This window comes from Betta splendens, chromosome 7 (genome assembly GCF_900634795.4).
Source record: "Betta splendens chromosome 7, fBetSpl5.4, whole genome shotgun sequence".
Classification (NCBI taxonomy): domain Eukaryota; kingdom Metazoa; phylum Chordata; class Actinopteri; order Anabantiformes; family Osphronemidae; genus Betta; species Betta splendens.
In genome coordinates, this window is record NC_040887.2 from 8,052,247 (window position 1) to 8,071,768 (window position 19,522).

Here is a 19,522-nt window from a genome sequence, read left to right on the forward strand (position 1 = left end):
AAGCTTCAGACATAAAGAGTCCTTCCAGCTGTGAGTATCAGTTCCCCAGTAGACTGGCTCATGTGTTTGTTGTTGTGCACTTCAGAGGTGGTGTCTTCTTGGGAGCTCTGACTGAAAGCAGCTCTGTTTGCTGTGGAGATTGAACCCCCCCTCGAGGAAAATTGTGAAAATGGTCCACCTGCTGCTGTCAGTCCTGGCCTTTCCTTTGCCTGAAGCAACTGTCATCCCATAAGCTCCTGACGGCTGGGCCAGCTGGGAGGAGCTGCTTGTACCTTAAATATCTTCCATGCAGTTGACGGGGTTTAATTTTAGACTCCCCATGAGGCAGGACCCGTTTGAAGCCGGAGTCACAGTCAGAGCCTTCAGTTCTCTCCGTCCAGAGCAACAGATTAGACAGAAATCATCTCTGTTTGATATCAGCAGCACCACAAACATGTCAGCCGTCAGAGACGCAGACGAACTCAGCGAAGAAGACATTGATGAGGATGAAATCCTCGCTATGCTTTCGCCCGAGGAGCTGAAGGAGCTCCAGAGTGAGATGGATGTGATCATAGCCCCAGATGAACGGGTACCGGTCGGGCAGAGGCAGAAGGACCAGACAGAGAAGCCTCCGACGGGGACGTTCGACCACAGGTCGCTGGTCGATTACCTCTACTGGGAGAAAGAGTCCAAGCGAATGCTGGAGGAAGAGCGAGTTCCTGCTACCCTGCTGCCCAGTCAGGTAACCAGGTTACATAATCTTTACCATCTATGATGATTTTAAAAGCTCAGGTTTCTGGACCAGCAGAACCGTAACTCTGATGATGTCATTCATTGCTTTCATCAGAAAACTTTGAGTGAGGAAGCGGAAAGGAAAGAAAAAGAAGAAGAAGACACAAATGATGTGACGTATGAAGTGTATGAAGTGATAGAGGAGGTCATCGAGGAAGAAGCTTTGGACGGTGAAGATGGAGAGGAAATCATAGAAATAATCGAAGAAATTATTGAAGAAGTTGATGAAGATTATGAAGAGGTGGACGTGAAAAACGAGAACGAGGTGAAGCCGCCTGCGAGGACAGACAATTATGAAGATACGAACAAACACACAGGTTGTCCAGATGAAAACACAGAAAAGGAAAGTGACTCCAATGAGACGTCTTCAGACTCAAAGGAGGAGAGGGGAGAGGAGAAGCCAGACTCTTTGCCTCCAAAAGAGTCTCTAAAGGAGGCGGACGTCAATGAAAACAACGAGAAGCCCCCACAAAAAGAAGAGCGGACCGTTAACAAATTAAAAATTCCAAAGCTAGCGTTCAATAACATAAAAATGACATCACGGCCCTCGGGAAACGAGACGAACCTGGAGTCGACCCTCGACAAGATCCGCAGCAACAACCCGTCTGTCACCGAGGTCAACCTCAACAACATAGAGAACATTCCCAAGGAGATGCTCCTGGACTACGTCAACGCCCTGAAGAAGAACAAACACGTGAAGACGTTCAGCATCGCCAACACCGGCGTGGACGAGAACATCGCTTTCAACCTGGCCAACATGCTGCGGGAGAACCGCAGCATCGCCACGCTGAACATCGAGTCCAACTTCGTGACGGGAAAGGGCATCGTCGCCATCATCCGCTGCCTCCAGTTCAACGAGACGCTCACGGAGCTGCGCTTCCACAACCAGCGGCACATGCTGGGCCACCACGCCGAGATGGAGATCGCACGCCTGCTCAAGGCCAACAACACGCTCCTGAAGATGGGCTACCACTTCGAGCAGCCGGGGCCCCGGATGGTGGTGACCAACCTCCTGACCCGGAACCTGGACCGGCAGAGGCAGCTGAGGAAGGACGAGCAGAGGCAGCAGCAGCTGAAGGAGCAGAAGGAGCTGATGCAGATTTATGAGAACAGCCTAAACCTGCCCGCCGGTTTACTGGAGATGCTGGGGTACGTTCCCCCCCTGGAGATGCTGAAGGAGCGCGGCCTCATCCCGCCTTCGTCCGACCTGCAGAACTTCAGCAATGCACCTCAGCAACGAAAAGAGCAGCCGGAGCCTCAGAAGCAGCTCAAACATAAAAGCATTCCCAGTCAGGCCAGTGCCGAACCAGCAAACCCATTAAGGCAGGTGCAGCTGAAAAGAACTCCTAAGAAACGGGACCCTTTCCTGGACTTGGACCCGAGGGATGACAGGAGACCGGACCGGCCCAGTTTCCAGCTGAAGAAGACTCCCAGAGTGAAGAACGCCGACGCGGCGGACGACAAGCCCAACCTGACCGACGTGATTAAGACTCTGAAGCCCGTCCCTCGCAGGCGAGTGCCACCGAAGGTGGATGTCACACCCCGCGATCAGCTGCTCAACCAGATCAAAAAGAGCAACGTGGCCTATCTCAAACCCGTGAGTATCAGTCAGGTAGAAGTGTTACTGCTGACAGCAAGAAACATTAAGGTCACGTTCTAGAATATATAAAAGACACAAAAAACCCTTCTATTCTTTTCATTTCTTTCAGGTGCCGCTGCCCAAAGCCCTGGAGTCAAATGAAGCCAATCTTCTCTTGGACTAAAAGCTCATCGGTTTGTTTTCTTTACTTCACTGCTAATGTCACAGTAAAACAGGTTTACTAAACCTGAGCCGGCTTGTGGCTCATTACTTGTGTCATCTCACAATGCTCAACAATAAAGATGGGATTTAATGTTGATAGAACGCCCTGCACTGACTTATTAAATGGATAAGCCCTTCACTCTGAAAACCGAACCTGAGCAGGCGGAGTAGGTCAAAGCAGTCATTACAGAGCAAAGCTGTCTGTCTACAACTTTGTTTTGCATTAAACAAACAGGAACACATGAAGTAGATGCATCTTTATATTTACACTGAGACTTGACTAAATTTGTAACAACTCACGTTATCTTTATTTTCATAGAAGAGTTTAACCTCCAGCTCTGTGATTTCCCCATCATTCTCCAAGTATAACAAAGCCACAACAGCATAAATATTATATAATACAGCCTCTGTATAACATATGCAATGTCACTAAAGTGCTACAGAACCTGAAAGCGGCATGAGCATGCACGACACGAAGCAACAGGAGACGAGCGTGTTCTCTATTCTGTGAGTTTTAACATTACAGCTGGCAGACAATCAGCTTTTTACAAGGACGCAGGGTTTGATGGGGAAATAACATAGTGCAGGATGTACAGTTCAGCATTTACTAAATGAGAGAACAGTCTGAAATGAAACACTTCAAATGTAATCATATACTTGCATTGCTCGCTCAGGATCCATTTGATATATTTCTGCATGCTAATTTTTGAAAATAAAGACTTAACAGAAGCAACATCAAACATGACATAATATGTAAACAATAAAGCTTCACTTGCCATACGTTTTACAACATTGCATAGCTGTGTGTGTGTGTGTGTGTGTGTGTGTGTGTGTGTGTGTGTGTGTGTGTGTGTGTGTGTGTGTGTGGGGGGGGTCTCAGGTCAGACTGTATGGTCAGGAACTGTAGTGAGAACGACGTCCACACTAAAAGCAATTCTGTGTCTCATCGGTCTCATCCATCACCTGAATTCTAAAGAGGAGCGTTATTGCTGTTTAATAAGCAAAATTAATGGGTGTCAGGTCACAAATATGATCTGCCATGCCTTTACTTCTGAGGTAGCAAACTAAAAGCATTTAATTTCAATTTCTTCAAAGAAATACTTTTTTAAATATCTAAATTGTGTTTAAATATTCTCCATTATGTAATATTGTAAATAGTCAGTCATCAGATAGAACAAAGTGCAGAGATTGTTTTATATAGGAATGCTCACAACTTTGGTAATCTGTAGTCCCTCATCTGATCCATGTGTTGACTGTGCAAATACTGTTATTTCTGTGCATGTAGCCTGTAAACTAACCAAACACATAGAGTAACAGTGTAAAGTGGGATTGCAAACTTCAGTATTTTTTAAAGGGGATAAAAAATGTGACACTTGGGAAGATGCTACGGAAATTTTAGCCCATAACTTATGACACTGACTTTGTGCTGCATGCTCTCAGCTAGAGCCTTAATCCTTCAGTTTGCTCTCAATAAAATCCTGTATCTTGTTCATTTTCTCCTCCTGCTGATCCAGAAGGTCCATGATGACACCCATGGGAGTCTTCTTCAGCCCGACACCTTCAATCTTGTTCTCCAGTCTGTTCTTCATGTTGCGCAGCCTCAGAGAGGCATGGATCAGGATCACTAAACAAAACAAACAACAGACAGTATTTTTCCAGTGTATATATAAGGTTGTGTGCATTTTACAGTATGTTTGTGTCAAACCAACTAAATAAATTTCTCTGAAATGTATTTTTGGAAAACAACTAAACATATCGTGATACTAATAACTCCCAGTCTGTGAAGCAGGTGTAAAGCTAGGGGTCTCTTTTATTCCCACGTCAGGCAGATACTGAATGGATGACATCAGTCAGTAAATGCAGGTCTGCCCAGATCAACCGTCCGTAGCAACGCGTCAACAGAGCAGTGGGCAGAGCTCCTGGGAAGCGATCAAACTGCCCCGTCTCTCCACCAGGCTGAAGAGGCTACAGTACATCTGCTGTAACGACCCAAGCCAGTAATCATCTAAAACCGCTCAGTCGACAGTTTAACTCTACAGCTATTCAGGCAGCTGTGGCAAAAGCATCTACAATATAGATCACTAAAAAGATTTTTTTTCAACATCTCATGAATGAACTTGTGCCACTGATACTGTACACGTTGTTCTCTTCTCTCACATGAGTCAGGCTTCATCCACAGGAAACTCTCACTCACGTGTGACTCACCATCTCCCTGATCCAAAACATTAGCCAACAAGTGTTTGCATTGGGCTGCAGTGAAGGAAAGTTCTATTGTGTTAGTAAGTTATGACACTAAATTCAAACAGACTGTTGTTGCTGTCTCACCATGTACAGTGATTACAATAAATTTAGGCAGAAACATATTTGTGGCAAAATTATGCCATGATTCACAAAGAAGAAAGAGAACATTTATGTTATTTCAAATAACTAGATCTCAGTTTTGATATAATTTATTAAAAGTTAAAGTCCCTAAAAGATAGTAACAGAAATAAAAGACTTGATAGATATTCAGCAAAGCAAAGATAAACTACTAACTGTTATGTTTACCTGTTATTACTGTATCTATTCTATAAAGTCTCCTATAAAGTCACTCATGGCCAAGATGAAGCAAAGCAAGAAATACTTGATAAATAGTTTCAAGGTGGAGAATCACAACTATGTGAAATCTAAAGGAGGTCAAGGGTGGACATGAGGCCGGACCCAACACAGGCGACCAGCTAAACTAGTTCTTCAGCATGTTGATGCTGTAACGTCACCGAGCGCGCGGACACTTACGCAGCAGAGGGAAGGTGATGCCAAAGATGAACACCATGACTCCACCACAGAGCGACAGCAGGAAGTAGCTGGTGATCATGACCACCACCACAAACAGGGTGGGGTTCTTCCTCTTGAAATTCTTGATGGTGGCTTTGTTCTCGCCTGCCCACACGGAGCCCCCGAAGACCAGGGCGACCACAGCTCCTCCCAGAAACATGCCAAACGGGTTCAGGAATCTGAATGTTGGAACATGACATTTTGTACATTATGCACTGGTGAGTGAAAACTACCTGTCCAGTTCTATAAAACATATTAGGACTACAAAAACTTCCAGAAAGGCCTAGAGTCCACTCATGGTTTCCACTACATCATCACCCATAACGGTCATGTGTTTATGCCAAGTCACAACCAGCTGACAGCAGTGATATGAACCACACAAGAGCTTTCCAGCTAACGTGGCGTCAACGCTTCTCCAAAACACCACATTTAAGGTAAAGTGGAGTATATTAATCACACACAAGTTAAGCTAGCTCTGCGTAGCAGATGACAGCAAAACGACATTTTGCAAAAAGAGAATGAATCTCTGGTGTGACAGAAACATCTAAAATATCGAGGCTGCAAAGAGTTGGTAATTTTAGCAAGTCAATGTTAGCATGATCGGAAAAAACTCTGATTTAAACAGAGCCAAGGCAGCTAGCCTTAGCATCCAGCTAGGACTTACCCCACAATGAGGAAAACGACCAGAGTCACGGCGAAATAATTGGTCTGGTAGTACAGCAAATTACTGATCACTCTGTTGTTCCATTTCGCCAAATCCCCAAATTCTGGTTTGGCAAAACGATCCGCTCCAGGAAAGAAATCATCCAACGGTCGGAGTGGCGCGAGCTCCATCTTAGTGGCCATATTTTCAACGTGTAGCCAAGCAACTCACGAGCACAAACATACCAACACACGCTGCGTATTATTATGACATGTCAGCTGATCACCGCCTGAGCGTGCAAGGTGGGGAGTCAAACGGCGAGCTGCAATCTCGCGAGATTTGATCCAGTCTCTCAACTATGTGCTAGTTTTAGAGTTTTAGACTTGCGCCGAGAATGCGCAGCAATTTTACATCGTTGCACAGCGAGAGTGCAGTAACAAGCGTAATTACTATTTACCACTTACTTTATGTTAAACAAAAACATAATAAATAGTCCCTTCTAATCACGCCTACCTAGGTCCTGCAAACAATAGAAACTTGCTGATCTTTATTAATTTTAGATACTTTTACATCCTTGTTTCTCTTCATAAAAAAAATTTGGTGATATAAACGTTAAGACAATAAAAAAGTCAGGAAATCTACACCTTTTTTTTGCATTTTTGATAATAATACGTTCGTCCGTTTTTACTTTAGTTGGCTGTACGGCACACATGTATTTTTTTAATATTTATATTTGCTATCATGTCAGTATTATTATATTAAAATATGTGTCTACCATGTAAAGGAACGAGTTAGCGTAATATCCGATTTGATGTCCCTTGAGTATATAATCTCTGACTGTTATATTTCGAAACAGGCAAAAAAGACAGGATATTTCGCCTGGAGCCGCTCTTTGTGGCGCAGCTTTGACACCCGTCAACACACCATCGAGAATCGAGGACATGGGACCGTGAAAGTATGGCGGATGCCGAGGAGCCGTAAGTCCCAGTGGACGGAAAAATGCTATGATTTGGTGGTTAAGCTTTCGGCTTGCGCCCTCAGCCCAGCATGCTTGAACCTTATTTACTTTCTGTTCCCAGGGAGAAGAAAAGAAGGCGAATAGAGGACCTGACTGAGAAGTTAGTGACGAATGCTAAATAAAGGTCTCTGACTGGCAGCAGGTTTGCGTTGCACAGTGAGCAGCGACTGCTGAGCCAGGAGACAAACACATCAACATTATAGCAAAGGCACATGTTAAAACCCCAGTTAGCAGTCTGCACACAACGAAACGACCACCAAAGTGAATGTGTTTACGGCTTCTGATCTAGGTTTAGAGAGCATCTGCATCAGTCCTGTGCGATCGCTGACTAATTTAAAGGACCAGCACGTACTAGTTGACCATTCCTTGTCTACCACATAGTAATAATAATGGTATTCTTATCCCTGGGCAACTGAACATGTCTAGTGGTGTTTATACCTTTTTATTAAAACTGGCATTCATTAATTAACCATTATTAACACCCTCCCTTCATAATGTGTTTCTTAATCCCGCTTCTTTATTTCACGGCCTTCCTCAAACGACTTGATGTAAAATGTAATGATACAGGATCAGTGGGAGAGGGAAAACTGTTCTCATGGTATCTGAGAGTACAAGTTCAGCGTATGTTGGTGTGCTTTGTGTCCAGAATGGCTGTAGATGGTGGTTGCGACTGGGATGGTCGCTGGAATCACGTGAAGAAGTTTTTGGAAAGACCAGGGCCGTTCACACATCCCGACTTTGAGCCGAGCCCCGAGGTGAGACAGAAATGCCATTTGTTTGTATGGACATAATGGAAGCATCATTTATCAGACTAACGTGGTCATAAAACAAGTGAGATTTTGTTTTGCTCCCCTTCTTAGTCTCTACAGTTTTTGTTGGAGACTTGCAAGATTCTAGTTATTGGTGCAGGAGGACTTGGATGTGAACTCCTCAAAAATCTGGTAGGAAAAAGATGTAATCAGTGCGTTTATTTATTTGCAGCAAATATAATCTATCATTCCTGGGTTGGAAGTCTAACCGGTGTTTTTTTGCTTCAGGCTCTGTCTGGGTTTCGCCTTATTCATGTGGTTGACATGGACACTATTGATGTGTCCAACCTCAACAGGCAGTTTCTTTTTAGGTAAGTTAATACCTTTTTTGTAGCATCAAAAGCAGTTTACTTTTACACAAATAATGTTTTTTTATGTTTTTTCTTACATTTCAGGAAAATAACATTTTTTTTGGTTAAAATGAAATTCTCATTCTCTCTAACTTATAAATCTCTTTAGGCCCAAAGATGTTGGACGACCAAAAGCAGAGGTGGCAGCTGACTTTGTAAACAGTCGAATTCCTGGATGCAAAGTGGTCCCGTATCCTGTTCAGCAACAGTTTTTAAAGTCCAAACTCAGCCGAGGTTTACTAGACATTGTATAAAGTAACTTGGGTGTGATTACAGTTTTCCTTATCACTTACATGCAGCCATTTCAAGAAGATTCAAGACTTTGATGAGTCTTTCTACAGGCGTAAGTGTTATTTTTTTGGTCTACACATCAACAGATCTCACCAAGTAAACACTTTATCCACTTTATCCTATTGCAGAGTTCCACATCATTGTTTGTGGACTGGACTCTATCATTGCCAGGCGTTGGATGAACGGGATGCTGGTAGGAAGGGCAACACAATGTAGCCAGCTGAAATATATGCGGCTTTCACATTCGACACATTTATACTGTAGTGTTGTGACTGATGTTACATTTTTTAGATATCCCTCTTGAGCTATGAGGACGGAGTCCTAGAGCCCAGCTCCATCATCCCCCTCATTGATGGAGGAACAGAGGGCTTTAAGGGAAACGCTCGTGTCATCCTTCCCGGCATGACTGCATGCATTGACTGCACACTGGAGCTGTACCCGCCACAGGTCACTTCTCAGCAGCTGTTTGTCTAGATGGCAACAGTATTGTTATTTAACCTTTTAACTTCTTAAATATTATTTTACATCTGCTGTTCACAGTTGGTGGGTGGTAGGAAACATTAGCTGTGCACAGAAGGTGGTGTAGCACATTTGCATTTGTAAGAACAGCTGCCTCTGTTTGGGGAAAAAATATTAATATACATAGATGCAAAGCAAATGTCTTTGCGCTTCTACCAACATTGCTCTAGTTTTAGATGTTTATACCAAAACTGAAAGTCAGATATAAGCTGTAACTAAGAGTCTGACAATAAATGTAGTTAATGTATTTTACAGACCACATTTTGGTTATTTTCATAGTGAATGTTTCCTATAAATGTTTTAGCTTTACTTTAAGTTAATGTTACGATCCACAGATTAATTTCCCCATGTGCACCATCGCCTCCATGCCGAGGCTTCCAGAACACTGCATTGAATTTGCCAGAATCTTACAGTGGCCCAAAGAAAAGCCATTTGGAGGTAAACATGACTGTGTTACCATGACATCTGAATCTGACATCACCAGATCCTAAATCCTGGGGTCTTATCTTGCTGTAGATACGGGCTTGGATGGAGATAATCCAGAACACATCCAGTGGGTTTTTGAGAAATCTCAAGAAAGAGCTGCAGAGTTTAACATCACAGGAGTGACTTACAGACTCACTCAAGGTGATTACTGATTAAACATGTCTGCCTGTTTTATATCTGAATGCTGCTTAATATGATTGAAAACTATCTGAAAACCTTTTGTCTTGAAAGGTGTCGTGAAAAGGATCATACCTGCTGTAGCCTCGACTAATGCTGTTATTGCTGGTAAGGAGAATATTAAGTGTGTGCTTGTGAGTCATGCTTGTGTGTGCAGGTGATGTGAAATCTGATTCACAAACAACTGGTTGTTCTCCTCTTTTTTTTTATTTTTTTGGTTTGCAAAGTCTAAAAACCACTATTCAAATTACAGATGGTCATCAAAGAGCAGCATGCACACTGCACACACATGTACATAAATAGAATGTTTTCCCATGGTTCATAGGGGAGAGACAGGTGAAGTAACTATTCTACCATTGTTCTTCACAGCTGCTTGCGCCACTGAGGTTTTTAAGGTCGCTACAAGGTTTGAGAAACTCATTTCTGAACCTCCCATCTCTATATTTTCAAAAATCCCTCACTAAACCTAAGATTTTGTCTTGCAGTGCATATATTCCTTTAAATAATTACCTCGTCTTTAATGATGTGGACGGATTGTACACCTACAGCTTCGAAGCCGAGCGAAAGGTTAGTCCTGATTGCAGCCACAGTTCATCAGCCGCCGTACATCTCTTCACACAGAATAACCAGGAGGTCTGATCTTTGCAGGAAAATTGTTCGGCGTGTAGCCAGGTCCCTCAGGATCTGCAGTTCCCTCCGTCCGCCAAATTACAGGAGGTTTTAGAGTATCTGACAGAGAACGCCTCGTTGTGAGTAGTAAAACATTTGAGTGCTGCTGTAGTCAAAATAACCAGTTTACTAAAAGTTAAACTAAATTCTTTCCAGACAAATGAAATCTCCTGCTATCACCACAACTCTGGAAGGGAAGAATAAAACCTTGTATCTGCAGGTAATGTACAGTAAATGATCCATAAGATTCCTGCTTGATGTTTAGGCAGCTGCCTTTACCCTAAACTGCATTCATATAGTTATTCATTTTTGTTCATAGTCAGTCAAATCCATTGAGGAACGGACCAGGCCAAACCTCTGCAAGACTTTAAAAGGTAACGAAAAGCTTTACTTTGAAAATCCCCAATCTGTCCAAACTGACCTCCAGCTCCTGACATTCCTGATGACACATTCCCAACGTTTTCCTCTGATGCAGAACTGGGCCTGTCGGATGGACAGGAACTCGCTGTGGCAGATGTCACCACGCCGCAGACGGTTCTCTTCAAGCTCAATTTCACTGCCTGAACCCCCGTTACGAGCACTGATGTCAGATCGACTAAGTGTGTTACACAAGGTTACTGTGATGTTGCGGTAGCACAGTTGATGTGATTATGTAAATAAGATGGGTATGAACATGGAATGAGTTAACATCATTGTTTCTGTATTTGTAACATTATTTACTGGTTAGTGTATTTGTCTTGTGTCCAGTCATTGTAGCTACTTCTGTCAATCAAGTGAGAATAATGATGTGCACTATGCTCTAATAAAGCTTTATTATCATGCTTGTAGAGTATTGTATAGTACTTTTTTTTGTTATTGCAGCTCACTTGAGTCTCATTTAATGGAATCTGTATATTTTGTGTTTTACTGTACTTTGAAGGGTGTTTTACTTCATGCAGTTGTTAATTTTAAAGTTAGAAGCAAAAAGTAAACAAACATTTTATTTATACATTGGAAATATTAAAATTAATTATCATGATGATTAAAATAACTTATATAGTCACAGTCCTTTTTAGTTTTTGTTATTGTTTTTGTTCCTAATCCCAACAAACTCATATGACGTGATTTATGTGCCAGTTTATATGTCACTATCGTAGTCCAGGTGCTTTTTTCACACCATCTCCATTCTGACGCTGTAATAATGATGATGACAGATGATGTAGGTCAAACTTCGGGGCTCGGCCTCGTCGTCGTGTCCTCCGTGTCCACTGCGACAGGATGTCAATACTTTAAGCTTCTTACAGCGCTAATGAAAGTGGCCGCATATTGTCCCGGAGACAGATGGTTTCTGGTCTTGATTACGTTTTAATTTGGGCGCTGACAGGCTCGGCTCGTCGCAGCGGCCCCACTGCGCTCGTTCTGCCGGTGAAGGTGCGGCGCCTCCGGGGAGAACAGCTGACGTGAGAACCGCGGGTTCCTCCGACGGCTGAAGCGTCGTTCAGCAGCACGCGCTGTTCTCCGGCTCGTCTCCGCATTAAGGCGGCAAACTTTAGGGGCTGGAGCAAAGCATCTGCTTCAAGCGTCGGCGTAGGATGTTCACACGGAGCCTGCAGCAGCCAAAGGTACGAGCTCCAACATGTGTTTTATTACTAGGTTTCATTCACGGGCAGTTAGAAGCACGGCATTAAGTTCTGATGCTGTGATGTCATAATTCAGTTTTAGCAACGTTGCCAATGTGTTGCACCTACTGAGTTTTAGAGCAAATATGACAAAGGGGCGATGATCAAAAATCTATTAATTAGCTAATTGTTTTTATTAACAAAAAATTCAAAAGAAAGAAAACTTTTTGCTGCCTTTTAATAGGATGTTTTTTCTGCAAATGTGATCTTCTGAATCACTTATCTGCAGATTAAGGTTCATTCAACGAATTAACAGTGAGCCAAACGTCCCTTCGTGTCACGGTTGTTGTTTTTATTTGTATTAAAGTTCACGTCCCACTTTTCCTCGCGCTGGGAAGCGCGTTCCGCTTGAAACGCAGCTGTGTTTACAGCTGCAGGGGCGACGTGACTCAGGAGCGAGTGCACGGACCCACTCTCCGCGAAGGGCTCCGATGAGGCTTTTACCCGTAGTTCGCTGCTCTGACTCGTCGCCTGGCGAAGTGGGCGTCGTGCCTGAGCAAACGGACGCAACGCTCTCACGAAGCCACGCGCGGGAGGCCGCGACGCGCGAGAAACGCGCGTGCTCCGGCAGCGCTCCCGCTCTTGACCCTCTCGTTGTGTGCAGGCAGCATGAGGCCGCGCGCGCTGGCTTCGGCTCCACGCTGGGCCGTCCTGCTCCTCTGCGTGGTGAGCGTCTGCAGCCAGCGAGTGTCCACTGGCAACCGAAGCTCCCGAGGACAGACAGGTGGGTGTCGCATGCAATCAGACCAGCCGCGCGCGCCCCGAGGGACGCCACGCGGCCCCCGGTCACCGGCCCGGTTGCCTGGCACGCGATGTTACTGGAAACAGACAAACATGTCAAGGAAGTCACTGTTTCTTCTATAGACTCATCTTAATGTTACGTAGCTGGAAATGGGATTTTGTGACCGCACCATCTGCAGCACTGGGACATCTTCCTCTATGTACATGATACTGTACATCATGTATATCACATCATAATCAAAGTACTTTGCTGCTACTTAATAATAATAATATGTAATAATGTGCTCTTCACACTCTGAACCATAAGGTCACCGATTTAAATGTGCACAAGGGCCGGTGGGCGAATGTCCACATGGTGGCGCTGTTGCTTCACAAACCTTCAAATTAAAGCTGATCCACGCTTTGCCCTGTCTGAAAACGTGTAAGAAGAAGCCCCCCTGAACGCATTAATGCAAACTGAGCTCATCACTGTAAAGCGGTGATGTCACCCTGCCTTCGATATGGGCCCGCGCCATGACACCACCGCCCCCTCTCCCCCCACATCCTCCCCTCAGGGCCGACGCGGGAGAGGACGGGGACCTGCGAAGTTGTTGCCGCCCATCGCTGCTGCAACAGGAACAAGATTGAAGAACGCTCTCAAACAGTCAAGTGCTCCTGCTTCCCAGGACAGGTGGCGGGGACCACGCGGGCTCTGCCCTCTTGTGTTGAAGGTAATGTCCCCCGCACCAGCCCTCTTCAGCGGAACCTTTCCAGCATGACACAAATGTATGATTTGTCAAAGTCGGGTTAGGCAGCCCCCGAGTCCACCCGCGCCAAGGCCGTTAAGCACCGCGAGACTGTGACATCTGATTGAGATGTTTTTTTCCCCTAACGGCTAATTTCTCCCAGTCCTTTCCGACTGAAGCGTGACCTTCTGTTTTTCTCCAGCCGCCATTGTGCGTCAGAAGTGGTGGTGCAAAATGGAGCCGTGTCTGGAGGGGGAGGAGTGCAGAGTTCTCCCTGACCTCACGGGTTGGTCGTGCATCTCCGGGAACAAAGTGAAGACCACAAAGGTGAGGGAAAGGCCTGCATTAGTCTGAGTCACAGTGGCACCAACACCGTAGAAAAGACGTAGCGTCAAATGGCTTTAGTTCAGGACGTGGTATTTATAGACGCGTCGGTGCAGCCGCACAATGAAGTTCTTGCCTTTTATTGCATTACTCTCATGCAAACAGGCACCGGCAGACTCATCGTGACGCTTTATTTTGGTAAGCCCTCCTTTGATGCCCAGCGATTCTATAATCAACCACAATAATCACCGCCTCCGCCGGTTACAGCGGGCGCCCTGCTCTCCACGAGGCACGGGGGGCCCAGAAAGCCTAATTCTATAATCTTATGAATGACGGGGCCAAGAGGACAAACACGAAATAAGCTGTAAACTAATACTCCTCGCTAAAATCCATGTAATTAAATCCGACGGCCAAATGAAAGGCCGTTGTATTTCGGAGAGCGCTTTCCCCAAAAGTTGCCTTTCTGCTCAGCAGCTTCAGCAGCGTCTGTGTAACGTGTGACAGCGGGCTGCAATGATCAGATACCGGAGGGGGAAAAAAACCTCACTGTCTTCACTTTCACACGGACGTATTCAAAGCGACAACTGTGTCTAACGCACTTTATTAGCTACGCCGCGTAAAAAAGCAACGGCGGCGACATTTCACCGCTCCCTCATCCGCTCATTCTGAGTCTAAGTGACTTATTGGCTTCACGTGAGGGAGGAACGGGACGACGCTAACGTTACACATCTCGGGCAGCGGATGCATGATTCATGGGCGACGAGCAAATCAGAGAGCAACGCTGGTTTTACATTGCGTTGTAGAGCTATTGTCAGACACGCTGCACTTGCACATGTTAAAGATTTAAGCCGGATTTTAGCGTGACTGACGTGGTCTGAGTTACCTTTATGTGAATATAAGTGGGAAGTCAGTGTTTTCATTCATGCTCCCAAATATTTAGCACAGCATTCAACGTCTGACAGTCTGAGGATTAAACCCACATGAACCACTGCCTGCATATAAACTATCATCTGTCACAGAGTTGCTGTATATTAACTGTAGCAGTATTTTCATCCCCAGCTCAGATTGGCCTTGTTTGAAACGCTGCTGAAGTCCCTCCTCGCTCTTGTTGTTCTCAGGTGGCGCGGTAGCGGGACAGAAGCTCCATCTCATCAGCCCGAGCCCCTCGCAGCCCGCAGCCGTCACCCTAACTAACACTGGACTCTGAGGACAGTGGGCACTTTGTCAGATAGAGCAAAGAACAATATAGATTCAATTAGATATCTCCTGGCTGAGCTGGAAACGGCAGGAACTCATTATTTCACTTTCCTCTGGCTTAAACACAATTTTGCTTAGGGTTAATCCCAGCGAGTGGACAATCTATTAGCAAGTGACTTAAGATAAAATGATGCGGCGCCGCGGCGCTTTGTATGCTGGGCACACAGTGATGCGCTCCATCAAAGTTTGGATGGACCCGCTGGAACACACTTAAAGGGAGATTCGGTGGGTTTTCAGGAGGCCCAAAAGTGAATCCATGGGGTTACGACTTTCTACACCAATCAAAGCAGAGAATCTGAGACATGAGGAACGCTGTGATTGTGTAGCAGCCGTAGACATCGCTGTCCTGTGGACGTGGTCTGAGATTTGAGGTCAGGTCCACAGAGAGGCACACACACACACACACACACACACACTGGACTGTGGTTGGACGGGTCGTGGAGGCGTGAACACACGCATGAAGCCCAGATGTAAAACAGGGGCTGTTTGAAATGCTAATCATGAGGAGGACGGCGGGAGGAGGCGGGCGGCGCGTCCTCACTGCTGAGCGTATTTACGCGGCGCCTTTGTTGGTCCCTCCACGGCGGGCGCTCCTGTGGAGGGGACCCCGCTTCCAGTAATGATGGCAAACGCCGGCGATTCTCTGCACTGAAGCAAAATCGTAGCTACGAACAGAATGTTTACCGTTGTTCAGTCGTCCCCTTAATAATAATAATAATGGAACATTAATAAAATCGTTTTTCCCGCTTCCTTTCTTTTATCGCTTGCTTTGAGGCATAATTCCTTTTGACTGAAGACCCGTTTTATTCTAACAGACGCTGGGGCTCCTTCCATGTCAGACGTGTCTGGGCGCCTCACGCTGTGCGAGTCGAGAGCAGCTGAATGCGGAGCCGTTTGCTCAATATTTACTTAAGGCAATTATGCGTTATGATTGTGTTGGTAGTGACAGGATTCTTTCCTGAGCTGTCATGTAGCGTTTTTTTTTTGTAAACATTGGATGTTGATTATGTTTTAATGCTAGCGGCGCTAACAGCACTGTAATAAAATCAGCTCCAACAATGGCGCCAACCACCCAGTAATGAACTGGTGTTCAGCTCAGCAAACCACCACAACAATAACACAACCAGGTTTAAAGACATCACCTGTAAAGTTCTTCTCAATAGTTGTGACTTTTGAGCGTGTTCTGTTTTCACAGCCGGCAAAATAATGATGAAGACTAAACCAACGCGTTTGATCCCATTCTTAACGTCGTCAAACAAATGGATTAAAAGTTAGGCTTAACATAAAACTGCTAAGTAAACTCAGCTTCCACACTGAAGTAGCTCAGTAAATTATTCTCCATATTCACAGGAATGCAAAGCTCACTGAAGTTGTAGGCCCCGAGATTCACTGACTGTTCCCACAATCCGAGCAGACCTGGACAAGAAAGCTTTGGAAAGATCAGCAACTCTCACAGCAACATTTCCCTCACAGACTTTACTGAACCTGCAAAAAAAAAAAAACGGAATCCACTGGGAGTTAAGCTGAATAAGCTCATGTGTGACTTCCACAGCATTGGCATCCTTACTCTCCCGTCTGTGCTTAGTTTCACAAACATGCTTTTTATTCCCCCTCACACCCTAATGACCACATAATGTCTGTAATATGTTCTGCCACTTGTGCAGCACGGACATATTTGATGTAACAAGAGGTTTTGTTTTTCTACATTTCCACCAGAGCTGAAACTTTTTGCAATAAAAGCTTGAAACGAGGCAGCGTCTTTACACCCCCATGGGGTTTATATCAGTGATGACAGCCCGCATCCTCAAATTTGTGCCTATATTCCTAAAATACCAGCAGAACTCGCAGCTTTCTCTTTGCGATTTATTTTCAAAGCGGCTGGCGTGACATTCTTTAGGTGACGTTCAGATGTGTCTTAGATGAACTCTGATGCGTGCAAACTCACACAGGCTCCTTAAAAAAAGCAGAACCTGCAGCGTGATTAGCTTTTATGTGTAATGTACCTCCAGAGCAAATCAGACAAGCGTTGTCGAGCAGAGGAACCGTGAGCATCCCTCACACCGTAACACAGGATTCTTACTCTGCTGGAACGTGTTGCACAAGAATGAGGTGAAACAACAGAGGAAGAGAATAAAGAATGACCACAGATGATCGTTAAATCAATGCATTTCCTCCCTATCAGTCTCAAACGAGAGCGAAATAACATCACTTTAGCCATAATATTCAATCTGAGCTGCAGGATTATCAGCGCAGGCAGACTCGACCCGACTCATTATTTGATATTAGTTTTGGCCTGATATGTGGCAGAGAAGCGTCTCCTTCCCCCGCGTCTGTCTGCTGGGGACAGTAGTTCATGTTCAGTAATAGAAAATAAACTGTCCTGGGGCACATGAAAAACATAATGGAAACGTGGGCCTGTTCCCCTTTAACAACTTTTCCCTCATATTGAGTCGACACTCGTAATAAAAAATGTAAACACGATTCTCCTTGTCTTTTTTTCTCCCCGTGTGTAAATTACCCTTCTGTTACTGCAGGCGACTACAGCACAGGAGCAGTGGACTGAACGTGGTGGTCATACCTCAGAGGGTTTATCTGTTCGCCTCCCCATTATGCACATGTGCTATCTGGAACACAGACTACATTTCGAGCTCAATTAAAACAAAGAGCTGAACAATTTGATCTTAATGAACAAACGCTAATTGGACGATATTAATGTCACCAGCTGTTTGTGATGTGTTTAGATGCTTTTGTGCAGGGATGAAGCCACTGCTCGGGATGATTTAGTGTGTATTTCGTGCTATTTTGTCTCACTCGCCCCTTTTGTGCGACACATGACGATGAATGTGCGCGTGCTTCGGCCACAGGTGAGACCAGTGGGACACGTCCCGCTCTAAGTAGAAGGAGAAACACAATGAGAGCAGCTGCCGCTCGCTCACGCGCCCAAACCAGGAGCTGAACAAGGTTAGACTTCAAACTGACAGCTGTTAAACATGGGGGAAGATTTTTCTCCATTGCCAAGACTTATAACATTTAAACGTAAAACGCATGAGTAAAAGTCTAAATTCTCTTAAGTCTAAAACCTCTGACGCACGACTTTCCTGCTTCGTGTTGTTCAACCTTCGCATCGGCACAGCCTAATTTCCTAAACTATTTTTAAAGTGTCTCGTATGGGTAATTGTAATTTACTGTCACTCCCCATTAAAGTCAAACCTAAGGGCGAGGCCAGAGCGGCTCGGAAGAAAAAACCCTACAGCGAGTTCGGAGACGCGATCGGCCGCTGCTCGTTTCAAGGCCTTCGCCTCCACAGATGACGCTCACATTATGTCACTGTGTGCAAACAAACAGGAAACAGCTCCGCGGCGACAAACGGCGCAGCGTCCCGCATGAAACCGTTTAAAGGGGTGCGGATTGGAAGTCGTTCACGGCTCTTTATTTCTGAGGCTGAGACGCAGGAAAAGGCAACTTTCGACCTGCGTTCGCTTGTTAGCATTCATTAGCAGCTCAGCTCATTTCCAGTCTTTTCTCCCCCGTCTGCAGCTCCAACCTAAATAACAAGGGAACAGTCTCTGACGGAGCCCGGAGGCTCTTCCGCGTCGTGGAAAGGTTGTTCAGCTCCTTTACGAAGCTGAACCATTATACCAAACCTATTTTTGCCAACCTGTAGTTATTGTGTACTTTACGCCGTGTTGTTCACAATAGCTTGACAAAAGACGCGGGGAGCTCATCTTTAATTCAAGGCAGGATTCCTCACACGGCGGCAAATCCTCGTCCCATTTAGGAGAAAAAGGCCTCTGAGTGTTCATCTGCTTATTCAGACAATATTTAGCCTACATGTACGTGGGTCCTCTGCAATTTCAGACGAGGGTTGGATTTTACGTTTCCGCCTTTACCCTGATGCTCTCATCCAGAGCGAGATGCTTGAACTGATCCTCCTCCTCTTAGAACCGCTGGAGCCGACGCACACTCCACGGTGATGGTTCCGCCGCAGTTTATCCCTTGAATTTACTCCTGCAAGCCAAACATTGAGTTGTGGTTTGAGTCCATGTTGCAGAGCGATTCCATTGCCCCTCTGATTTAATTTACTCTCTCACATTCCCCTGTGTGGATACAGTATCTGTTAAAAAAAAACAAAAAACGTGGTAGCAGGAACACACAATGTCAGCTGAGTGCCTGAGCATCGCTCTGACATAAGTTGATATAAGTCGGTGCAACAGACACTGAGCCGGTGTCATTGTAAATCTGTCCATGTTTGCTTTGTGTGATCAAGTTGTTATTCCTTTGTGGGGACCTGACGGCACGAAAGGCCTGGCGTTCTCTGCATGAATCATTTAGATGAAAGCCTGAGGAGGAGGGGGGGGGGGGGGGGGGGGGGAGCAAGAGGCACCTGATGTCAACTTTAATTAGAATCCAGTTTGCTCTGTGTTACCTTGACTTTGAAATCTTGGGATCCTGCAGGGGCAGCGGAGACA

At 45.2% G+C, this 19,522-nt stretch overlaps 4 protein-coding genes across 6 annotated transcripts; 3 read left to right on the forward strand and 1 right to left on the reverse strand.

The window, feature by feature from the left end:
* Positions 1–40: 40 nt before the first annotated feature.
* On the forward strand, positions 41–4,304 carry lmod3 (leiomodin 3 (fetal)). Its single transcript, XM_029157489.3, has 3 exons — positions 41–721; positions 827–2,368; positions 2,481–4,304. Exons 1-3 carry the CDS (start codon positions 287–289, stop codon positions 2,532–2,534), a joined length of 2,031 nt encoding a protein of 676 aa, XP_029013322.2. The 5' UTR covers positions 41–286; the 3' UTR covers positions 2,535–4,304.
* On the reverse strand, positions 2,854–6,338 carry arl6ip5b (ADP-ribosylation factor-like 6 interacting protein 5b). The gene is made up of 3 exons (XM_029157514.3): positions 6,051–6,338; positions 5,348–5,565; positions 2,854–4,196 (listed from the first exon to the last, which is right to left on the reverse strand). Exons 1-3 carry the CDS (start codon positions 6,230–6,232, stop codon positions 4,021–4,023), a joined length of 576 nt encoding a protein of 191 aa, XP_029013347.1. The 5' UTR covers positions 6,233–6,338; the 3' UTR covers positions 2,854–4,020.
* LOC114859396 (NEDD8-activating enzyme E1 catalytic subunit) lies at positions 5,803–11,175 on the forward strand. Of its 3 annotated transcripts, XM_029157499.3 has the most exons (19): positions 5,803–5,820; positions 6,886–7,006; positions 7,109–7,147; positions 7,694–7,802; positions 7,908–7,988; positions 8,085–8,167; positions 8,316–8,396; positions 8,506–8,549; positions 8,626–8,690; positions 8,789–8,944; positions 9,352–9,454; positions 9,533–9,643; positions 9,734–9,787; positions 10,049–10,085; positions 10,165–10,246; positions 10,328–10,428; positions 10,505–10,568; positions 10,668–10,722; positions 10,824–11,175. In XM_029157499.3, exons 2-19 carry the CDS (start codon positions 6,987–6,989, stop codon positions 10,910–10,912), a joined length of 1,374 nt encoding a protein of 457 aa, XP_029013332.1. In that variant the 5' UTR covers positions 5,803–5,820; positions 6,886–6,986; the 3' UTR covers positions 10,913–11,175. The 3 variants fall into 3 exon arrangements, with proteins under 3 accessions (XP_029013332.1, XP_040927312.1, XP_029013334.1); XM_029157501.3 differs by lacking the exon at positions 5,803–5,820 and having other exon boundaries at positions 6,933–7,006; positions 7,109–7,171; XM_041071378.2 differs by lacking the exons at positions 5,803–5,820; positions 7,109–7,147.
* A 140-nt stretch (positions 11,176–11,315) lies between these two features.
* LOC114859406 (chemokine-like protein TAFA-4) lies at positions 11,316–16,803 on the forward strand. The gene is made up of 5 exons (XM_029157517.3): positions 11,316–11,949; positions 12,611–12,730; positions 13,302–13,457; positions 13,675–13,799; positions 14,915–16,803. The coding sequence occupies exons 2-5, from the start codon at positions 12,616–12,618 to the stop codon at positions 14,924–14,926; spliced, it is 408 nt and encodes a 135-aa protein (XP_029013350.1). The 5' UTR covers positions 11,316–11,949; positions 12,611–12,615; the 3' UTR covers positions 14,927–16,803.
* The last annotated feature ends 2,719 nt before the right edge of the window (positions 16,804–19,522 follow it).